The sequence below is a fragment of the Schistocerca nitens genome, chromosome 2 (assembly GCF_023898315.1).
Source record: "Schistocerca nitens isolate TAMUIC-IGC-003100 chromosome 2, iqSchNite1.1, whole genome shotgun sequence".
Classification (NCBI taxonomy): Eukaryota; Metazoa; Arthropoda; class Insecta; order Orthoptera; family Acrididae; genus Schistocerca; species Schistocerca nitens.
In genome coordinates, this window is record NC_064615.1 from 117,911,431 (window position 1) to 117,931,877 (window position 20,447).

Genomic DNA, 20,447 nt, shown 5'->3' on the forward strand with positions numbered 1-20,447 from the left:
CGACCCTTCTTGAAGACTGGGACTACCTGTGCTCTTTTCCAATCACTTGTAACCTTCCGTTCCTCTAGAGACTTGCGGTACACGGCTGTTAGAAGGGGGGCAAGTTCTTTCGCGTACTCTGTGTAGAAAGGTTACGCGGTATTGTTTCCTCAGTGGCGTAATATATCTCTGTCAAGACTTAGCGGGATACGCGATGGCAGATGCCTGTTGCGGGTAACATATGGCTACGTGTTAGACGCGCAGAGCGGTTTTCTTTCTTTTTTTTTCGAGAATTTTGGCGGGGCGCGCGGCTCTCGGACGAGGAGGACTTACCCAGAAGAGGAAGTTGAAGAGCATGAGGAGAGTCTTCATGCACGCCATGGCGGCGACGGTCTGCAGGCGCTTGTTCATGGTGAGGGCGCGAGCTCTGCTGCCACGGGACTGCCGGCTGGCGCGGCCGCCGCCGCCGCCGCCGCCGCCGTCTGCCGCGCCTGCGCCTCTCGCTGCATCGATTCACACGCGGACGGCTGTCACGTGGCGCCACAATTAAAGGCCTCGCCCGTACTCTCCACCGCGTCGCTCACTCCGTTCGCTTGTCACTGCCAATCGCACACAGTGTTACTGTTATTTTGTTGACGCCGACCTACACAGTATACTGTCTCCCTAAATAAAGACACTTATACCGAAATCGCATGGTATATGGTAGATACCAGGTTTTCTCAATCCCAGATCATCCTTAACAGTTCCAAGAAGCCCCCTGATCTTGTTTGGTGGGCAGAACACACTCCAGATATTGTGCTTTTTCAGTAGTCTGCTGCTCTTAGCAGATATAGGTCCTGTCACGGTCGCTAATTTATAATATAATAAAATAATGGAATAGATCAGGGCTTCCCAACCTTTTCAGGTGGCGGACCCCTTCTTCAGTCGAGAATCCATGGCAGACCCCTAGTCAGTCAAGAGCACAATAACTTTAAATTTCGGAGCGAAACCCATGGGAACTGAAAGCTTCTTAATGCAAGTGCCATGTTCCCAATGACCCCCCCCCCCCGAAGTATCAATAGTCTTTGGTTTAGAGATGAATGAAAAAAACTTGAAATTAACGATTCAATTTCAATTCCCACTGTATCCAGACACTTACTAGTGGATTTACTCCCTTTGTTCAACACACTATCGCCTGATTAAAATTACTTGGTAATTGAAATTTCACACGATGGAGCTGTCTTCCTCCAAGAGCAATCAACGCCACGTCCAAACTGTTCGCTGTTGACAAGCTGCCGCTTGTGGTCAGTTCACTTCCACTATTTGGCTACTGTTGTGAAAGGAGCACGCATATTTCGTAACAGTCGTTTGTGTGTGTGTGTGTGTGTGTGTGTGTGTGTGTGTGTGTGTGATTTTTCGTGAAATCCGAAGAAAAATGTTCAAATGTATGTAAAGTCTTCCTTTGGTCGTCCTCCCTCCTCATTCATTTCAACTGGAAACTTCCCTTGTTGTGAAGGCGATGGAGAAACTGCACCCTTGTTCAATGATCCTGACTTCAGCCACCGATCCATGTTAGAAGTAATAAACTGGTCAAAAATCGACTTATGAAATAGGTAGTACACTGACAAAGCAAGTTTAACATTAAATGATGCCTGGGGCCTCATACGCGCCAGCGAGCGCTGTGATTGGTCGACAAAGCTCGTTCCGCGCGTGCGTAAAAGGTTTCAGCGCATCTATCGCCGTGAGCCGGGGCACAAACGAACCCCTTATTGTTGCTAAACAGTCGATCAGAGAAGCCGCATTCTCCGGCACTAAACTGTGTATACGTTCTCACTTAGGAACCGCAAAGGCTGCTTGGGGATACGACCTGAAGTAAAAGTACACATGTATTTCACAAGAAAAAAAAATAGTGATGGCATTGATTTTCACATTTTTATTCAATAATTTTACTCATTATTTTACACGATTTGGTGAAAGGTCGCCGCGGACCCCCTAGAAAGAGCCGGCGGACCCCTAAGGGGTCCGCGGACCACAGGCTGGGAAGCCCTGGAATAGATGATAATAAAATGTTGAAATGCGTGGCTTTTTAAAATGTCTTGAATTAATGAGATAATTTTTCGACATGAATGACAAGCACAATAAGCTGAGCTATGCCTGAAAATAAGTTCGCATTAGTTCATATTATTTTGCAGGGCGAAGTAGTTTCTTTCTCCACTGTAGATTTGTGCTTACCATTCTTTATAATGCTACGTTTAGTCGCCGTGTTCACCTTTGAAGTCTTGACCATGTTCCCATTAAGCTTATCGGATCTTCGTAATTTTCCAAAGTACACAGGTGGGCTTCAGTTCTTGTAATTATCGTACTATTTGAAATAACAACTCACACGACCTTTCTGTTCATAAAACAATACTGTATTTTTCTAAACGGTGGACATATCAAATACATACTCCTCACTTATTCATAGTGACCCCAAAATGGCGGTAGACTCGCTAGAAATGGCGTGCTTCTAACTCGTTCACTAGCTGAACGCGAATCCTCCCTTCCTCATACTGGTACAAGAAAATCTCCTCTGTTTTTTAACAACTGAAAATCAAAAATACCTGACGGTAGGCATAGGCTCTATGATGGGCTACCGCTTCATCTTTTCTCCTTCTCTTTGCCTTTAAAGAAGACGAAAACATAAAAGAAATGCAAAAGGTTTATCACAACAGGGAGAAACGATCGTCATAATAAAGTAAAGGAAATCAGAGCTCGCACGGAAAGATATAGGTGTTCGGTTTTTTTTTTTCTGCGCGCTTTACGAGATTGGAATAATAGAGAATTATTGCGAAGGTGGTTCGATGAACCGTCTGCCAGGCACTCAAATGTGATTTGCAGAGTATCCATGTAGATGTGCCGAAAAAGTGGGTTACGGACGGAAAAGACCCACCGTGGTTTAACAGCGCAATTCGGAGAACGCTCAGGAATCAAAGGCAGCTGCACTCGCGATGCACTATGGGACTTAACATCTGAGGTCATCAGTCCCCTAGTTCTTAGAACTACTTAAACTTAACTAACGGAAGGACATCACACACATCCATGCCCAAGACAGGATTCGAACCTGCGACCAGACTGAAGTGCCTAGAACCGCTTGGCCACACCGGCCGGCAGGAAGCAAACATCATACTGTTATTTTATCACGTAACATCTCTGCTTGTGAACTTGAGTTCTAATAAATAAAGTTGTTCTACATGACCAACGCTAAATGAATACTTTTTTCCATGACTGTGTGTATGAAAATGCCGCCCACTGAAAAGTGGTTTGGAAGGGGGACGGGGGAGGGGGGGGGCGGGGAGGTGGGGGGGGGGGGGGGTTAGTAGCTACGTTACGATATATTAAGTAAGGTTTGAACGACGAACCGTAGCTGGTGTCCGGGCAAATTGTGCAAATCGATTAATTCTTTTGCAAAAGTTTTAACTGAGCTGACATTAATGCTCAGCTAATGACATCATTTGTATGTTCGGATTTTACGTTCAAAAATAATAAACCTCGCTCGGATTTTACGTAAAAACAGTTACCTTTAATTACCTCAGGACTGGAGAGTGTCTGCTGTTGCATCGTTTGGATTTTATGTGCAAAAAACACGTATTTCTGGGAGGTTTTTGAAGCGCCCCACTTATACTTTAAATTTTTTCGAATCGGTTAAAACTTTTTACAAAGGTAGATAAATGGATAAAATGAAAACGAAATTCTTGCTATTCAGTAATCCGTTGTCAAGATAGTCGAACTAAACATAGCACGTAAAATTCGTTCTTACGTGAACTGAATGCGCGGAAACTCTCTAAAGTGAAACAAATAAATAAGAAATGCGTTCTTACGATAAAATTGAAAACTCGCTTTCAAAAATCGAACTTCATTCACGTTTTCTGTGAAGGTTTTTTTTTTTTTTTTTTACCCCTGCCACTTCTGTCGTTCAAACTTGTGCAAATCGGTTCAACTTTTGTAAGAAGATAAACAAATATATGTAATTAATGGTCGTACTGTTGCTTTGTGAAACCCACGATATAGTGGTCTAAGGGTGCACATAAAATGCCCGCAAAATCTGGTTTTATGCGAATCGCACGCGCCGAGACGATTTAAAGTGATACAGTTTATAATAAAAATATGTTCTAAAAGTAAGTATTAGAAGAGTTTGCAAACATTTTACATCGTTTGTATTTTACATGCGAAACATCACGCGTTAGCACATACAACTCTGTTTAGCGGAAATGCTATTTATTTTAAGCGCTGCATTTCGGTATAATAAAAAAGTTGGTTATTACAGTTGATTATCGTTTCGTTGTTTACACGTTAAAGATTTTACTCACCAACGTCTTAAAACCATCGAAAAATCTTTGGACGAGCAAAACAGTACAACAACGCACAATTATGTCCAGCCCTGTAAAAAATGAATTAGTGTTTGACCGACCATTTAAAGCTTTATCGATGACCAGGCAGAACATTATACTAACCCGAAAACTGCCATTAAAATAATTGTCAGAAAAAAGTCACCGTATTTCTAACCAATAGAAAATGTTTCACAGTGCTTTCTTCAAAAACTACTATGGTATCCTGTTGAAAATTCATTTTCAGACATAACTAGCTTACGTTCGTCAATTTTCAAGCAGGTTTGATACTTTGATAGTATTTTGGCTTCTGTACGTCGTTTCACAGTCTTTCTGCTTATTTCAGCCAATCAGGAAGTTTCTCCTTGACTACTTCTTCTAGTCCGCAGAAGAATTTCTATTACTATAATGTGTAAGAGATGGTGATTAGGAATTAGAAAAGTTCAGTACGTAACCATGTGTACAAATTAATTTGCGATGTGAAAGTAAAGTGACTGGTTCCACGTCGTTGCGATCTATCGTGCAAGATGATCGAAAGATTATGCAACCAACTAACATAGTCATACTTAATTCGGATTGGGTGTTGCGACATTTCATCGCCAAAATTATTCACGTGAGTTTTTCTAGCAGGCGATTTCTTAATTTTCAGTTTTTATTATTGCATACTTTAAAAAACAATGACAAGAATAATGAAATAAGAGATAATAATAAGATGTACGCTTTTCAATATATTGATAATTTATACTTATGGACCGTCTGACAGCAACTGAATAAAACACAATTTTAGTGCCATACGCGTTTCGCCTTTATTTTCTGTAAGGCATCATCAGTGGCGGGTTGCGTGGACAGTTTCTTACATATTACGCTCTTGTTGCATTTTTGGTGTTGTTCTTCTTCTTATGAACGCCAATTTGCAGTTTTTTCCACATTCCACAGCACTATGCACTGAACGCTTGTTTTAATGCAATGTTTTGGTTTCTGTTGCCGACTGTCAACCCGCCACTGATGATGCCTTACAGAAAATAAAGGCGAAACGCGTATGGCACTAAAATTGTGTTTTATTCAGTTGCTGTCAGACGGTCCATAAGTATAAATTGTCAATATACCGTAATATTACACGCAACTGAGGAAGACAGGACTACAAAAGTTGAAGATGTCAATACAGCTTTTCAATAGTTTATTATTTCTTGCGCGAATCGTTCAGGTTGTGATGTAGTAAGCTTTTAAGTAAATTTGTCTATGTAAATCATCGTAGCGTAAGCTTATCTGCGTAATGTAAACTATGTATATACATTAGTGTTATAAACTTCGCACAGTATTTAATAATTCGTTCGGTATCGTATTTAGGTTTCCTGTTACTTTGTGCCCTATATTAAGTATTTGTGGTTATTTTTCATATGTTTGCATATACAGTCTCATGAGTTTATGAATAATATGTGTGTAACTAATAAACAAAAGAAAATTTAACACTTAAACAGAATTTTAAAAAATTAACAAATATAAGACAAAATAATAAAATAATAAAAGTATGAGAAAAATAAAACATAAAACAAAAAACCCTATAGTATGTGACCTTGACGTGGTGGTGAAATTGTGTGGTCTGAGAACACAGCAGGCTATACGGGACAGGTATAACCACATCAACCACAGGGGAACCAGGCCAATGATGCCCAACTGATGCTACATAGTTCGAAAAAAAAAAAACCTGCACTGGATCAGTCGTTGCCTACAAGCTATGACTGTCTATTGTCAAACTTATGAGAGAGTAAAAGTTGGGAACCAGAATGAAAAATGGTCATACCACAGCACAAAATAAGGTGAACATGCCCTGGGGAGAATTAGGGAAGGGAAAGAAGGGAACCAGCTTTTCCACTTATCTGTCATCTTCAATAACATTTAAATCAAAACATGTAGACAAATTTCAGGTTTTTTACGTCTTAACCCTACTTCCCCAGAACTGTGAGCTCTCCTAGGTGCACAGTATTGGTACACCTGCAACTTGCAATTTATTGGCTAAATACCCTGATCCTGCGTCCAAAATCCAGAAGATTCGCCAAGCCATAGATATCATATCATATGGCTGACGGGCGTACATGTAATAGCTATAAAAGTTTTCCTGGGGCTGGGGAAGGGAGAAGGGGATAAAATTTATGGGGGTGGATTTGTTCATGGGAGGCGGGACGCAAATTCTTTTTTTACTTCTAGTTGGGGTGGTTGATTTTTCCTCGAGGGGAGTATTGCTGCCCCACACACACACACCCTGTAACATGTATGGTGTTGGGTGTAAGATCAAACAGATACAAATTTATGTGTTCCTAGAGAATATGTCATGTTATACGACATGACATTTTACTTTATTTCACAAGAAGTATTACATTACGTGACATGGGCACTAATACTAACACGTAGGAAATCGCGAATATGTCAAGGTGTTTTGATTTAAACGTCTCCCAGATAAGTGGCAAAGTTAGTTCTCTCCTTTTACATCCCTGACTCTGCCCAGGACATATTCACATTTTTTATGCTGTTTGGAGCATTTTTTATTCTTGTATATATACATAATTGGCCATCGAAAGAAATTACTTTGTTTCACCGGAAGGGAAAGTATAATAGGAGTACAGACGTCTTTACTTTTTAGCTGGTTGTTTTAAAGAGATTTGTCCAGTAGCAAGTGACTTCCGCAAGTAACGTCTACAAGTTGTGGTCTCAGAGTATAGTGAGAAATCTGCACAGCAACTTTTAGTGTTACTTTATTCTCCTTTGGTATATTTTCAAACTCAGTAGCGCCATTTGAGACCTTATATCTACACTACTGGCCATTAAAATTGCTACGCCACGAAGATGACGTACTACAGACGCGAAATTTAACCGACAGGAAGAAGATGCTGTGATATGCAAATGATTAGCTTTTCAGAGCATTCACACAAGGTTGGCGCCGGTGGCGACACCTACAACGTGCTGACATGAGAAAGTATCCAACCGATTTCTCATACACAAACAGCACTTGACCGGCGTTGCCTGGTGAAACGTTGTTGTGATGCCTCTTGTAAGGAGGCGAAATGCGTAGCATCACGTTTCCGACTTTGATAAAGGTTGGATTGTAGCCTATCGCGATTGCGGTTTATCGTATCGCGACATTGCTGCTTGCGTTGGTCGAGATCCAATGACTGTTAACAGGATATGGAATCGGTGGGTTAAGGAGGGTAATACGGAACGCAGTGCTGGATCCCAACGGCCTCGTTTCACTAGCAGTCGAGATGACAGGCATCTTATCCTCATGGCTGTAACAGATCGTGAAGCCACGTCTCGATCACTGAGTCAACAGATTGGGACGTTTGCAAGACAACAACCATCTGCACGAACAGTCCGATGACGTTTGCAGCAGCACGGACTATCAGGTCGGCAACCATGGCTGCGGTTGCCCTTGACGCTGCATCACAGACAGGAGCGCCTACGATGGTGTACTCAACGATGAACGTGAGTGCACAAATGGCAAAAAGTCATTTTTTCTGATGAATCCAGGTTCTGTTTACAGCATCATGATGGTCGCATCCGTGTTTGGCGACATCGCGGTGAACGCACATTGGAAGCGTGTATTCGTCATCGCCATACTGGCGTATCACGCGGCGTGATGGTGTGGGGTGCCATGGGTTACACGTCTCGGTCACCTCTTGTTCGCATTGACGGCACTTTGAACAGTGGACATTACATTTCAGATGTGTTACGAGCTGTGGCTCTACCCTTCATTCGATCCCTGCGAAACCCTACATTTCAGCAGGATAATGCACGATCGCATGTTGCACGTCCTGTACGGGCCTTTCTGGATACAGAAAATGTTCAACTGCTGCCTTGGCCAGCACAATCTCCAGATCTCTCAACACTTGAAAACGTCTGGTCAATGGTGGCCGAGCAACCGGCTCGTCACAATGCGCCAGTCACTACTCTTGATAAACTGTGGTATCGTGTTGAAGCTCCATGGGCAGCTGTACCTGTACACACCATCCAAGCTCTGTTTGACTCGTATGGATAGGTTAGTCGCCAATGGTGGCGGCCTTTTTATTGCAGTACAAAATTCGATAAAATCTATCGAGGTTATCACGGATTCCGAAAGTGAATTAATCTGGGTGAAATTAAGTTCCAAAGAACGGTCAAAAATGGTGATCGGATGCTTTTATAGACCACATGGGTCAGGATCTGTAGCTGTAGAGCGCTTCAGACAGAACTTGCAGAATATCATTATTAATTTTCCTGATCATCCCGTTGTAATAGGGGGACTTCAGATTGCCAGGTGTAATTGGGAGTGTTATGCCATGAAAACTGGTGCCAGAGACAGGGAATCGCGTGGCATTGTTCTCGATGTATTGTCCGAAAATTTTCTTAAGCAGATAGCTAGGGAACCAACTCGTGAGGTTAACGTCTTAGACCTCCTGACAGCAAACAGTCCTGAACTTATCGAATCAGTTAACGTAGAGGAAGGTATCAGTGATCATAAGGCGATGAGGACGAAGATGTGGAGAACAAATGGAAAAAATTCAACATCGTTCAATATGCCCTAGACAAGTATGTTCCGAGTAAGGTTTTAAGGGATGGGAAAGATCCACCATGGTTTAATAGCGGTGTTAGAAAAGCGCTAATTAAACAAAGAGCACTTCATCTCAGATTCAAGAGAAGAAGAAACCTATCTGACAAACAAAATCTGAACGAAGCGAATATGAGCCAAAGGAGAGCAATAAGAGAAGCGTTCAATGATTTCGAAAGTAAGACTTTGTCAACCGATCTGAGTAAAAACCCTAAGAGATTTTGTCGTATGTAAAATCAATATTTGGGTCAAAATCATTTATTCATTCTCTCAGCGACCACACCGGCACCGAAACGGAAGATAACAGAGAGAAGGGCGAAATACGGAATTCGGTCCTCCGAAGTTGTTTCACCGCGGAAGATCGTAACACTGTCCCTCCTTCCAATCTTCGTACGAACATCGAAATGGCAGATATTGAGATAACCGATCGCGGAACTGAAAAGCAGCTACAATCGCTTGGTAGTAGAAAGGCTTCAGGACCAGATGAGATACCTATAAGATTCTATAAAGATTATGCGAAAGAACTTGCTTCCCTTCTAGCAGTAATTTATCGTAAATCGCTTGAGCAACGAAAGGTACCTAACGACTGGAAAAAAGCGCAGACCACTCCCGTTTTTTAATGCCGTAAGATAGATCCACACAGTTATAGACCTATATCGTTGACGTCAATCTGCTGTAGAATTATGGAACATGTTTTATGCTCAAGAATTATGCCGTTCATGGAAAATGAATATCTCCTCTATAAAAATCCACATGGATTCCGCAAAGAGAGATCCTGCGAAACTCAGCTCACTCAGTTCTTCCGTGAGATCCACAGCGCAGTGGACAACGACGCTCAGGTTGATGCCGTGTTCCTCGATTTCAGTGAGGCATTTGACCCCGTCCCGCATTGCCGTTTAATGAAAAAGTACGAGCTTACGGAGGATCGGAGCAGACCAGCGATTGGATTCAAGACCTTCTTGCAGATAGAACTCAACACGTCGCTCTTAACGGAACTGTGGCTATTCGCAGATGATGCAGTTGTCTATACTAAATTAGCAACGCCAGAAGTTAGTAAGGAATTGCAGAACGACCTGCAGAGAACTGATAAATGGTGCAGACCCTTGCAGTTGACTCTGAACGTAAATAAATGTAACATATTGCGCATACATAGGAAAAGAGATTCACTACTGTACAGCTACACTATTGATGACAAACAGCTGGAGCAGCTTCTGCAGTAAAATATCTAGGCGTAACTATCCCGAGCGACCTTAAGTGGAATGACCATATAAAACAGATAGTGCGAAAAGCAGACACCAGACTCAAATTCATCGGAGGAATCTTAAGGAAATGTAACTCATCCACGATAGAAGCGGCTTATAAGGAGCTTGTTCGCCCGATTCTTGAGTATTATTCATCTATCTGGGATCCCTATCAGGTAGGACTGATAGAGGAGATAGAGAAGATCCAACGATTCGCCACGGGATCGTTTAGCTGGCGAGAGAGCGTTACGGACATGCTAAACAAACTCCACTGGCAGACATTACAAGAGAAGCGTTGTGCGTCGCGGAGAGATTTACTATTGAAATTGCGGGACAGCACTTCTCAGGAGGAGTCAGACCCCACATACACCTCACTTATTGACCACGAGGAGAAAATTCGAGAAATTAGAGCCAATACAGGGCCTTCCCGACAATAATTCTTCCCACGCACTGTTCGCGAGTGGAACAGGGTTGGAGGGATCAGATAGTGGTAGCGAAGGTACCCTCCGCCACACACCATTAAGTAGCTTGCGGAGTATGATGTAGATGTAGGTATTAAACACTGTTTGTAAAAATCGAAGAGTAATTAGAGGGTCGTCTCTTGGTCACATAGCTTGCCACATTATTCTATTCTGTTTTCGACAGTTTGATTGTAAAATTGAAACTAGCATACGACATTTTAAGGAACTTTTTAATCTGAACACAGTGCTCTGATTTTGTTTCATTCAGTAGTGTTAAATGATACTTAAATATGTTCGCCTCTGTATCCATTTCTTCACCCAAACATTTCGTCTTTCCATAACTTTGTTTTCTCTGAAGATTTTTCTTCAGTAATACTATGATACAGTGACGACGGCGGCTGCTCTGTTTTTGACCACAACACTATGAATCTCTCACGACGCAACTCTAGTGGAATCACTTCTGCAAGTACTTGCAGACTGACTAGCGAAGCGACTTGCGCAAGTCTTTGTCCTAAAGTAAACACATCAGCAAGTGCTTGCAGAAGTTACTTGCGGAAGTTATCTGCTAGTGGACACAAGCCTTAAGTACTGGAATCTATACTGGTATACTGGTAAGATGGAAGAACAATGCAACTGCCAGCCGGCCGCTGTGGCTGAGCGGTTCTAGGCGCTTCAGTCCGGAACCTCGCTGCTGCTACGGTCGCAAGTTCGAATCCTGCCTCGGGCATGGATGTGTGTGATGTCCTTAGGTTAGTTAGGTTTAAGAAGTTCTAAGTCTAGCGGACTGATGACCTCAGATCCTCAGATGTTAAGTCCTATTGTGCTTAGAGCCATTTGAACCATTTTTGAGCACCTGCCCGCCGCGTCTCACGTGGTAGGGAAAGTACGGGGGGGGGGGGGGTTATAAGTAAGTTGCCAAAAATGCGTTTGGTGCAATAACACTACACAAATTATGAACAGAGACATATATGTAGAGCTCAATGAATCTGCAAAAGGTGCACAATGTGGTTCCACTCTGTTCCAAACAAACATTGCATATTTTCAACAGTGATCTACAAATTTTGTCGCAAGTCTTCTGGGGCTGTAGGTTTATAAATTCTGATCTGTTTCGTGCCTTCAAATCCTCACATCAAGTTTGTTGACGGGATAAAACCCATTTTCCAGTTTATCCCAGAATGAAAACTCCATGGCTGTGATACCCAAGGATCGTGGAGGCCATGGATAGTACCCCGTCAGCCGCCATTAAAGTTTCCACTTAGCAAGTGTATCGCGATATCTTCGTAATGCGGGGGTGCTACTTCTTTCCATATCAGATTTTTCTTAAACTGCTGGAGCTGTTCAAAAAGTGGACTACTTTCCAGTCCTAACAACACTTCTTAAAACATACTGGAAGAAGGTCAAGAACAAAGGGGGTCATCTTGCCATACATCGGCGGTGTCTCTTCAGAATAGGAAGATTATTGAAGAGGCATAAAGTTAAATGTGTCTTTCGTCCGCCGGCAAAACTCAGAGCTCTCTTGGGCTCATCTAAGGATAGCCTTGGCCTAAGAAGACCCGTTGTTTACGAGATTCCTTGTAGCTGCGGCATGTAGTACATCGGACAAACCTGTCGCACTGTAGAAGAGAGATGTACTGAACACCGACGCTACACTCGTCTGGAGCAACCAGAGAAGTCTGCAGTGGCCAAGCATTGTCTCAGTACAGGCCATTCTATGAATTATCAACACACCAAAATTCTCGCGTCGACAAGTTCGTACTGGGACAGTGTTATTAAGGAAGCAGTGGAAATACGTAGCACGACGAATCTTGTAAACAGAGACACGGGTCCGCAGCTCGTGGTCGTGCGGTAGCGTTCTCGCTTCCCGCGCCCGGGTTCGATTCCCGGCGGGGTCAGGGATTTTCTCTGCCTCGTGAATACTGGGTGTTGTGTGCTGTCCTTAGGTTAGTTAGGTTTCAGTAGTTCTAAGTTCTAGGGGACTGATGACCATAGATGTTACGTCCCACAGTGCTCACAGCCATTTGAACCATTTGAAGAGACACGGGCTTTCAGCTCAGTACAGCTTGGGATCCAGCTGTGGCCATATTGAAGTCGCATCGAACAGAGAGGAGAGTTCTTGGTCATACGACGGGTGACGATTCGCCAGCAACATAAATATTCTGTTGACAACGGGAGGATAGTCGCGCCTACGCGGACGCGCATTTTTGCTTGCGGCTTCCGACAGAGGTCGCTGGGGCGGCCGATGGCAGCGCAGAGCAGCAGCGGCAGCCTTCGCGCGTGCGCCGAAGTCTTTGGTTCTTCATCTTGCAGGTGGCGTTGCTGTCCTTCCAGCTATCGGTTGATATCGTCGCTATTCGCCATCGAATTTGGCGCCTCCACGCATGCGCACTACCTGCCTAAGACTGGTATAAATAGGGGGCTCTAGTCATGCCTTAGCGTCTCCCTCCCCCCCCCCCCCCCCCATCTGCCCTTGGCTAGGGAGTGTCATCTTTGTGCCGACATTTTCGTGCAGTGTTTTACAGTGAGTGTTCCGTGTTGTGTGTCTTTTGGGAAGTGTTGCGAACGGCCATCATACTGTCGCTGGGTGTGATTTTTTTATCTCTTGCGAACAGAAACCAGACTGTCGCCATGTTTTTTTAATTGTCTGTCTACTATGTTACTTGTCTGATTCCTGTGTATTTTATTAACACTGCCAACCCCTTGGCTTTCCGGAGCCGCGCTGCTGCTACGGTCGCAGGTTCGAATCCTGCCTCGGGCATGGGTGTGTGTGATGTCCTTAGGTTAGTTAGGTTTAAGTAGTTCTAAGTTCTAGGGGACTGATGACCACAGCAGTTGAGTCCCATAGTGCTCAGAGCCATTTGAACCAACCCCTTTGCTTTATGTTTTAACTTCCCACAATTTTCCGCCGTTTTACAATTTAGGTCTCCGTTTTATCGCCTGTTTTTCTTGTTTCTTTTCTTCTTACGTTTTTTAAAAAGTCTGTAGGCTGTAGAGCAGCGTACTAAGCTGCTGCCAGCCCGCCCCCTTCGGGGGGAATTGGAATTTCAATAAAGGAAAAAAAAACATGCCTTTGCAGTGTGTTCGTCGCACCTGAAGATGTCGGCCAGTTGCGCTGATGAAATATTGTGGAGTTTTCACTATGACATCCGACGTCTCGCCCGAGAATCAAATATACAACATGTCCATCGGGAAAGCCTCAAGGAACATATCTAGGTAATTTATAAAATTCAGCACCGTTAAAAAAATAAGGCCCAATTAACCTACCGCTGAAAACCACTTACACTAGGAGACTTTACTTTGTCTGTATCACCATATGGGGATTCGTAGGATCCCAATACACACAGTGGTGACTTCATTCTGCCATTGACCTGCAAAGTCACTTCGCCGCTCCAAAGAATGCTTTTGTAAAACTTTGGATCGGCGTCTTGTCGGATTGTGTACTACTTGCAGAATGCATACTCTTGTTCGTATCATCTACATTTACGCCTTGACGTACAGTAGGTCTATTCGGCTTCAGATTCAGCTTTTTCATAAACCTTCGTAGGCTTGTTTTTGCTATTCCGTACTCCTTGGACTCTGTTCTTTAAGATTCGGTTGATAACTGCACAAAACAATTGGTGACAACATTAAGATTCCCTTCTGTAGTAACAGACTTTGGCTCACCTGAACGACAAAGCTCCGCTGCCAGACCGGTCTCTTCAAACCTTAAATTTAATTTGCGAATATCTCGTCTGGATGGTTGTTGGATGTTGGGAAAACGTTCCACAAACAATTCACAAAGTCACTGTAATTATGGCCATGTTTCCACCATGCTTACAAAACAAATACACGCTTTTCTGTAGTTAACTTTTTATCCATTGTATCTCAGATAACGACAAACAACGTACACCCAAATTGCTAGTGTCAATTGACTTATGGTCACTACACACTAGTAAAGTTCACATCTGACTACCACTACACTAGGCAACACAAAGGCTAAAGGATATATGAAGATGGTATCTGTTCTTTCCGACATGTGTGAAAGAACAGATACCATCTTGGTTCGCCCGCATCTCGTGGTCGTGCGGTAGCGTTCTCGCTTCCCACGCCCGGGTTCCCGGGTTCGATTCCCGGTGGGATCAGGGATTTTCTCTGCCTCGTGATGGCTGGGTGTTATGTGCTGTCCTTAGGTTAGTTAGGTTTAAGTAGTTCTAAGTTCTAGGGGACTTATGACCACAGTAGTTGAGTCCCATAGTCCTCAGAGCCAACCATCTTGGTTCAAATGGCTTTGAGCACTATGGGACTTAACTTCTGAAGTCATCAGTCCCCTAGAACTTAGAACTACTTCAACCTAACTAACCTAAGGACATCACACACATCCATGCCCGAGGCAGGATTCGAACCTGCGACCGTAGCGGTCACGCGGTTCCAGACTGAAGCGCCTAGAACCGCACGGCCACACCGGCCGGCTGATACCATCTTCATATAGTTAAGGCATACCGGCCAATTATCTTCAGTGTGGATACACTCACATTGCTCAAACTCTTACGGGATTCGGTAGATTGACTGCCGCGAGTAATGAGTATAGTGAGCAGCGGCAGTCGTGTGTGGACAGTAAATTGGAAGTGTGGGTCTCACGGGGAGCGTGCCAGAGATAAGTCCCTGCAGTCGCACTATCCTTTGTGTCCTAGATGGCTCGGTATAGCTCAGCGTGTTCAAAAATGGTTCAAATGGCTCTGAGCACTATGGGACTCAACTTCTGAGGTCATTAGTCCCCTAGAACTTAGAACTAGTTAAACCTAACTAACCTAAGGACATCACAAACATCCATGCCCGAGGCAGGATTCGAACCTGCGACCGTAGCGGTCTTGCGGTTCCAGACTGCAGCGCCTTTAACCGCACGGCCACTTCGGCCGGCTCAGCGTGTTCGATCAGAGGGTTAGCTACCCTCTGTAATAAAAAACTCAGTGAACGGATCAACGAAGAACCCGAACGGGTGTCATCGGACGTCTGCCCCGAACGAATTCAACGACCACTATAGAACAAAATTAGACAAAAAAAACAAGTCAGATAGAGCATCTGCCATGTAAGCAGGAAATCCCAGGTTCGAGTCCCGGTCGGGTCACAAATTTTCAACTATCCTCGGCGATATTTATCAACGCCTGTAAGCAATTAATGGTCTGGATTTCATTGTAATTTCAAGGCTAAGGATTGCTAGTGACAGCTGACTTATTGCCCACAACTGTAAATAAACGGATCAGAAACTAATGGGGAATTATTCTAGCGACAGTACGCATTGGAAGCGGGGAACTCCACCACCGTAATTACGATGCAGTGGCTGTGTTGTTAACAAGAACGATGAAATGTTCCTTCAGACATGCATACTTGTCGGAAGGAACATTGCATCGTTCTTGTTAACAACACACGCACTACAACATCGTATTTATCCGCCGAAATGGTTCAAATGGCTCTGAGCACTATGCGACTTAACTTCTGAGGTCATCAGTCGCCTAGAACTTAGAACTAATTAAACCTAACTAACCTAAGGACAGCACACACATCCATGCCCGAGGCAGGATTCGAACCTGCGACCGTAGCGGTCGCTCGGCTCCAGACTGTAGCGCCTAGAACCGCACGGCCACTCCGGCCGCATCCGCCGATACCAGGCAGCGACTTTCAGTTAATATGTCCTCCCCTGTAAGGGAAAAACGTAATATGTACGAGTGCAGGTTGTGACGCATGAATTACGCAATATACAGGGTGGTCCATTGATAGCGACCGAGCCAAATATCTCACGAAATAAGCATCAAACGAAAAAACTACAAAGACGAAACTTGTCTAACTTGAAGGGGGAAACCAGATGGCGTTATGGTTGACCCGCTAGATGGCGCTGCCATAGGTCAAACGGGTATCAACTGCGTTTTTTTAAATAGGAACCCCCATTTTTATTACATATTCGCGTAGTACGTAAAGAAATATGAATATTTTAGTTGGACCACTTTTTTCGCTTTGTGATAGATGGCGCTGTAATAGTCACAAACGTGTAAGTACGTGGTATCATGTAACATTCCGCCAGTGCGGACGGTATTTGCTTCGTGATACATTACCTGTGTTAAAATGGACTGTTTACCAACTGCGGAAAAGGTCGATATCGTGTTGATGTATGGCTATTGTGATCAAAATGCCTAACGGACGTGTGCTATGTATGCTGCTCGGTATCCTGGACGACATCATCCAAGTGGCCAGACCGTTCGCCGGATAGTTACGTTATTTAAGGAAACAGGAAGTGTTTAGCCACATGTGAAATGTCAATCACAACCTGCAACAAATGATGGTGGCCAAGTAGGTGTTTTAGCTGCTGTCGTGGCTAATCCGCACATCAGTAGCGGACAAATTGCGCGAGAATCGGGAATCTGAAAAACGTCGGCGTTGAGAATGCTAGATCAACATCGATTGCACCCGTACCATATTTCTGTGCACCAGGAATTGCATGGCAACGACTTTGAACGTTGTGTACAGTTCTGCCACTGGGCACAAGAGAAACTGCGGGACGGTGACAGATTTTTTGCACGCGTTCTATTTAGCGACGAAGCGTCATTCACCAACAGCGGTAACGTAAACCGGCATAATATCCACTATTGGGCAACGGAAAATCCACGATGGCTGCGACAAGTGGAACATCAGCGACCTTGGCGGGTTAATGTATGGTGCGGCAATATGGGAGGAAGGATAATTGGCCCCCATTTTATCGATGGCAATCTAAATGGTGCAATGTATGCTGATTTCCTACGTAATATTGTACCGATGTTACTACAAGATGTTTCACTGCATGACAGAATGGCGATGTACTTCCAACATGATGGATGTCCGGCACATAGCTCGCGTGCGTTTGAAGCGGTATTGAATAGCATATTTCATTACAGGTGGATTTTGTCGAGCACCATACCATGGCCCGCACGTCCACCGTATCGGACGTCCCCGGATTTCTTTCTACGGGGAAAGTTGAAGGATATTTGCCATCGTGATCCACCGACAACGTCCAACATGCGTCAATGCATTGTCAATGCATGTGCGAACATTACGGAAGACGAACTACTCGCTGTTGAGAGGAATGTCGTTGCACTTATTGCCAAATGCATTGAGGTTGACGGACATCATTTTGAGCATTTTTTGCATTAATGTGGTATTTACAGGTAATTACGCTGTAACAGCATGCGTTCTCAGAAATGATAAGTTCACAAAGGTACATGTATCACATTGGAACAACCGAAATAAAATGTTCAAACGTACCTACGTTCTATATTTTAATTTAAAAAACCTACCTGTTACCAACTCCTCATCTAAAATTGTGAGCCATATGTTTGTGACTATCACAAAGCGAAAAAAGTGGTCCAACTACAATATTCATGTTTCTTTACGTACTACACGAATATGTAATAAAAATGGGGGTTCCTATTTAAAAAAAACGCAGTTGATATCCGTTTGACCTATGGCAGCGCCATCTAGCGAGTCAACCATAGCGCCATCTGGTTTCCCCCTTCAAGCTATACGAGTTTTGTTCTTTGTAGTTTTTTCGTTTGACGCTTATTTCGTGAAATATTTGGCCCGGTCACGATCAATGGACCATCCTGTAGAAGTATGGGTGTGGCCGTGAGTCGCGCACAGATAGCCGAAGTGATTAAGGCAACCGCTCGCGTAAAGTGGGAAATCCGAGTTCGTGTCCCGGTCCGGCACAAATTTTCATTGTCGTCATTCTCTTACACAGCGGATGGCTGTTCGTATTCGCAGCTGCGAGTACATTTCATGTACTGACGTAAGTGACTCTAACAAAGGGCAGATTACTATCGCCAACGCTTAGGAACGACGAGGCTTGTCGGCTGGTTGCGTGTTACTGACGTAAGCATCTGCGAAAGTGCCTCAAAGACGGCGTAACCATAAGTAGGCTACAAAGAGTTGGACGCCTCATCACAGAACGTGGAATTCGGAGGCTTCCCATCTCTGTAAAGCAGGATACGCTGCGCTCTGTGGCAAATGTGACAACAGAGAACAGTGCTGATGGAGTAAAAAGTGTTCCGGAGCACATCGTTCAGGGCACACTGTATCTCAGCAAACGGCACCTGCAAGTTCCCGTTTTGACCTAACATCATCAATTAAGAATGCAGTGAGCCCGAGAGCACAGAGATTGCACTACAAATCGAGGGAGATGTGTCGCCTGGTCGGACGAATGACGTGTCTTGGTACACCAGGTCAATGGCCGTTTCCAGAGACGTCGTCATCCAGGCGACCTGATGCTTGAAATATCCACCACACAAAGGACACAAGACAGTGGCGGCAGTAGTGTCCTGTGGGGTACATTCACCTGGGCTTCCATAGACTCTGTGATAGTAATCGTAATCCGTAATCACCAAAACAGCAGTGGACTTCGTGAACAATGTCTCCGATCACTTGGACCACTTCTTACTTTATGTCTCCCCAACAGTGATGCATCTTCCAGGAGGATAACTGACCATATCAGAATCGTGTGACAGTGGTTTGAGGAGTACGACAGTGAACTCATATTGACGTCTTGGCCACCAAATTTGCCTGACCTGAACAAGCTGGAACATATCAGGCATCAGATCTGCGTCTACATGCAACTGGCCCATAATTTACGGAAAATGAGTGGACCGTGCGTAGATGTCTGATGCCGTATATCTCTGGAAACCTACCAAGGACTTGTCAAATCTATGCCACGCAGAATCGCTGCTGTATTGCTTTCCGAAGGTAGACGAGCAAGTTATTAAGCAGGTGGTCGTAATATTTTGGTTCGTCAGTGTTCGTTGCATATCCACTTGAAGCTGTTTACCGTAGTAAGGGGCTTGGTCTCCCTCTATATTTATATTTTTAAACACTCCCGTCCCCCTTTCCCCCACCGCCACCTACACACTTCCGTCCACTGTGAAATTACGAAAGGCACTCATAAAGTTTTTAATTTTCATCTCGAAATGAAGAGGAAAAAGGAAATACTTCTCCACAGCCTTCAGTGTGCCACGAACCTCCTAAAGGTGGGTGATATGGTTATGAGCTTGGTATAGAAGTTTGTATTTTGGCTGTTCAAGAAATGCTCCATCGCTAAAATCATCACGTCGTTCTCGGTCTGTTTTTCTTCGATGAGATGACACCTCACGGGTCTATTAGATACACCGTGAGACCTGTATATTATAAGGACTCCTTGTGCAACACGTGATTTCCAAGAACACAACTGTGTCCACACCTCTGTTTTCTAGGAAGATCGGGCAACAATACATTTCTCTTGCCATGTGAAAGATCTGCTTCGAGAAACTTTTGGTAACGTTCTTCATCATCTCTAGGCAGTTTCAAGATATGTGGCCTTCCACTACCCCCGACCTAATTTGTGTTAATTCTGGTTGAGGGTTTATTTGAAAGACCGTTTCTGTCGAGGAATTATCCGGACTCTTTCCGATCTGAAGGATAGCATATGAGATACACACATCAAAAAAAGTTTTGCATCACCACGGTTCCGAGAGTTCTGGAACCTGTACAGAAAATTGGAATAGAGATCAACATCGTTTCCGCCCTTTTTATTGCTCATGAAAAACACACATTGTATGTTGTGTCTGTCGTACCACCATACAGCGCGACCATCAAAGGTGGTGGTCCAGACTGCTGCAGACATCGGTACCTCCAATACCCAGTAGCACGTCCTCTTGCATTGATGCATGCCTGTATTCGTCGTGGCATACTATCCACAAGTTCATCAAGGCACTGTTGGTCCAGATTGTCCCACTACTCAATGGCGATTCGGCGTAGATCCCTCAGAGTGCTTGATGGGTCACGTCGTCCATAAACAGCCATTTTCAGTCTGTCA

General features: G+C 44.1%; 1 protein-coding gene across 1 annotated transcript in view; it reads right to left on the reverse strand.

Moving 5' to 3' along the window:
* The window catches only part of LOC126235791 (tetraspanin-7-like), a 183,544-nt gene extending 183,073 nt beyond the window's left edge, over positions 1-471 (reverse strand). The window contains exon 1 of the mRNA XM_049944604.1: positions 313-471. Coding sequence (XP_049800561.1) covers positions 313-390 — 78 coding nt within the window. The 5' untranslated portion in view covers positions 391-471. The remainder of the gene's footprint in view (positions 1-312) is intronic.
* Between the last annotated feature and the right edge of the window lie 19,976 nt (positions 472-20,447).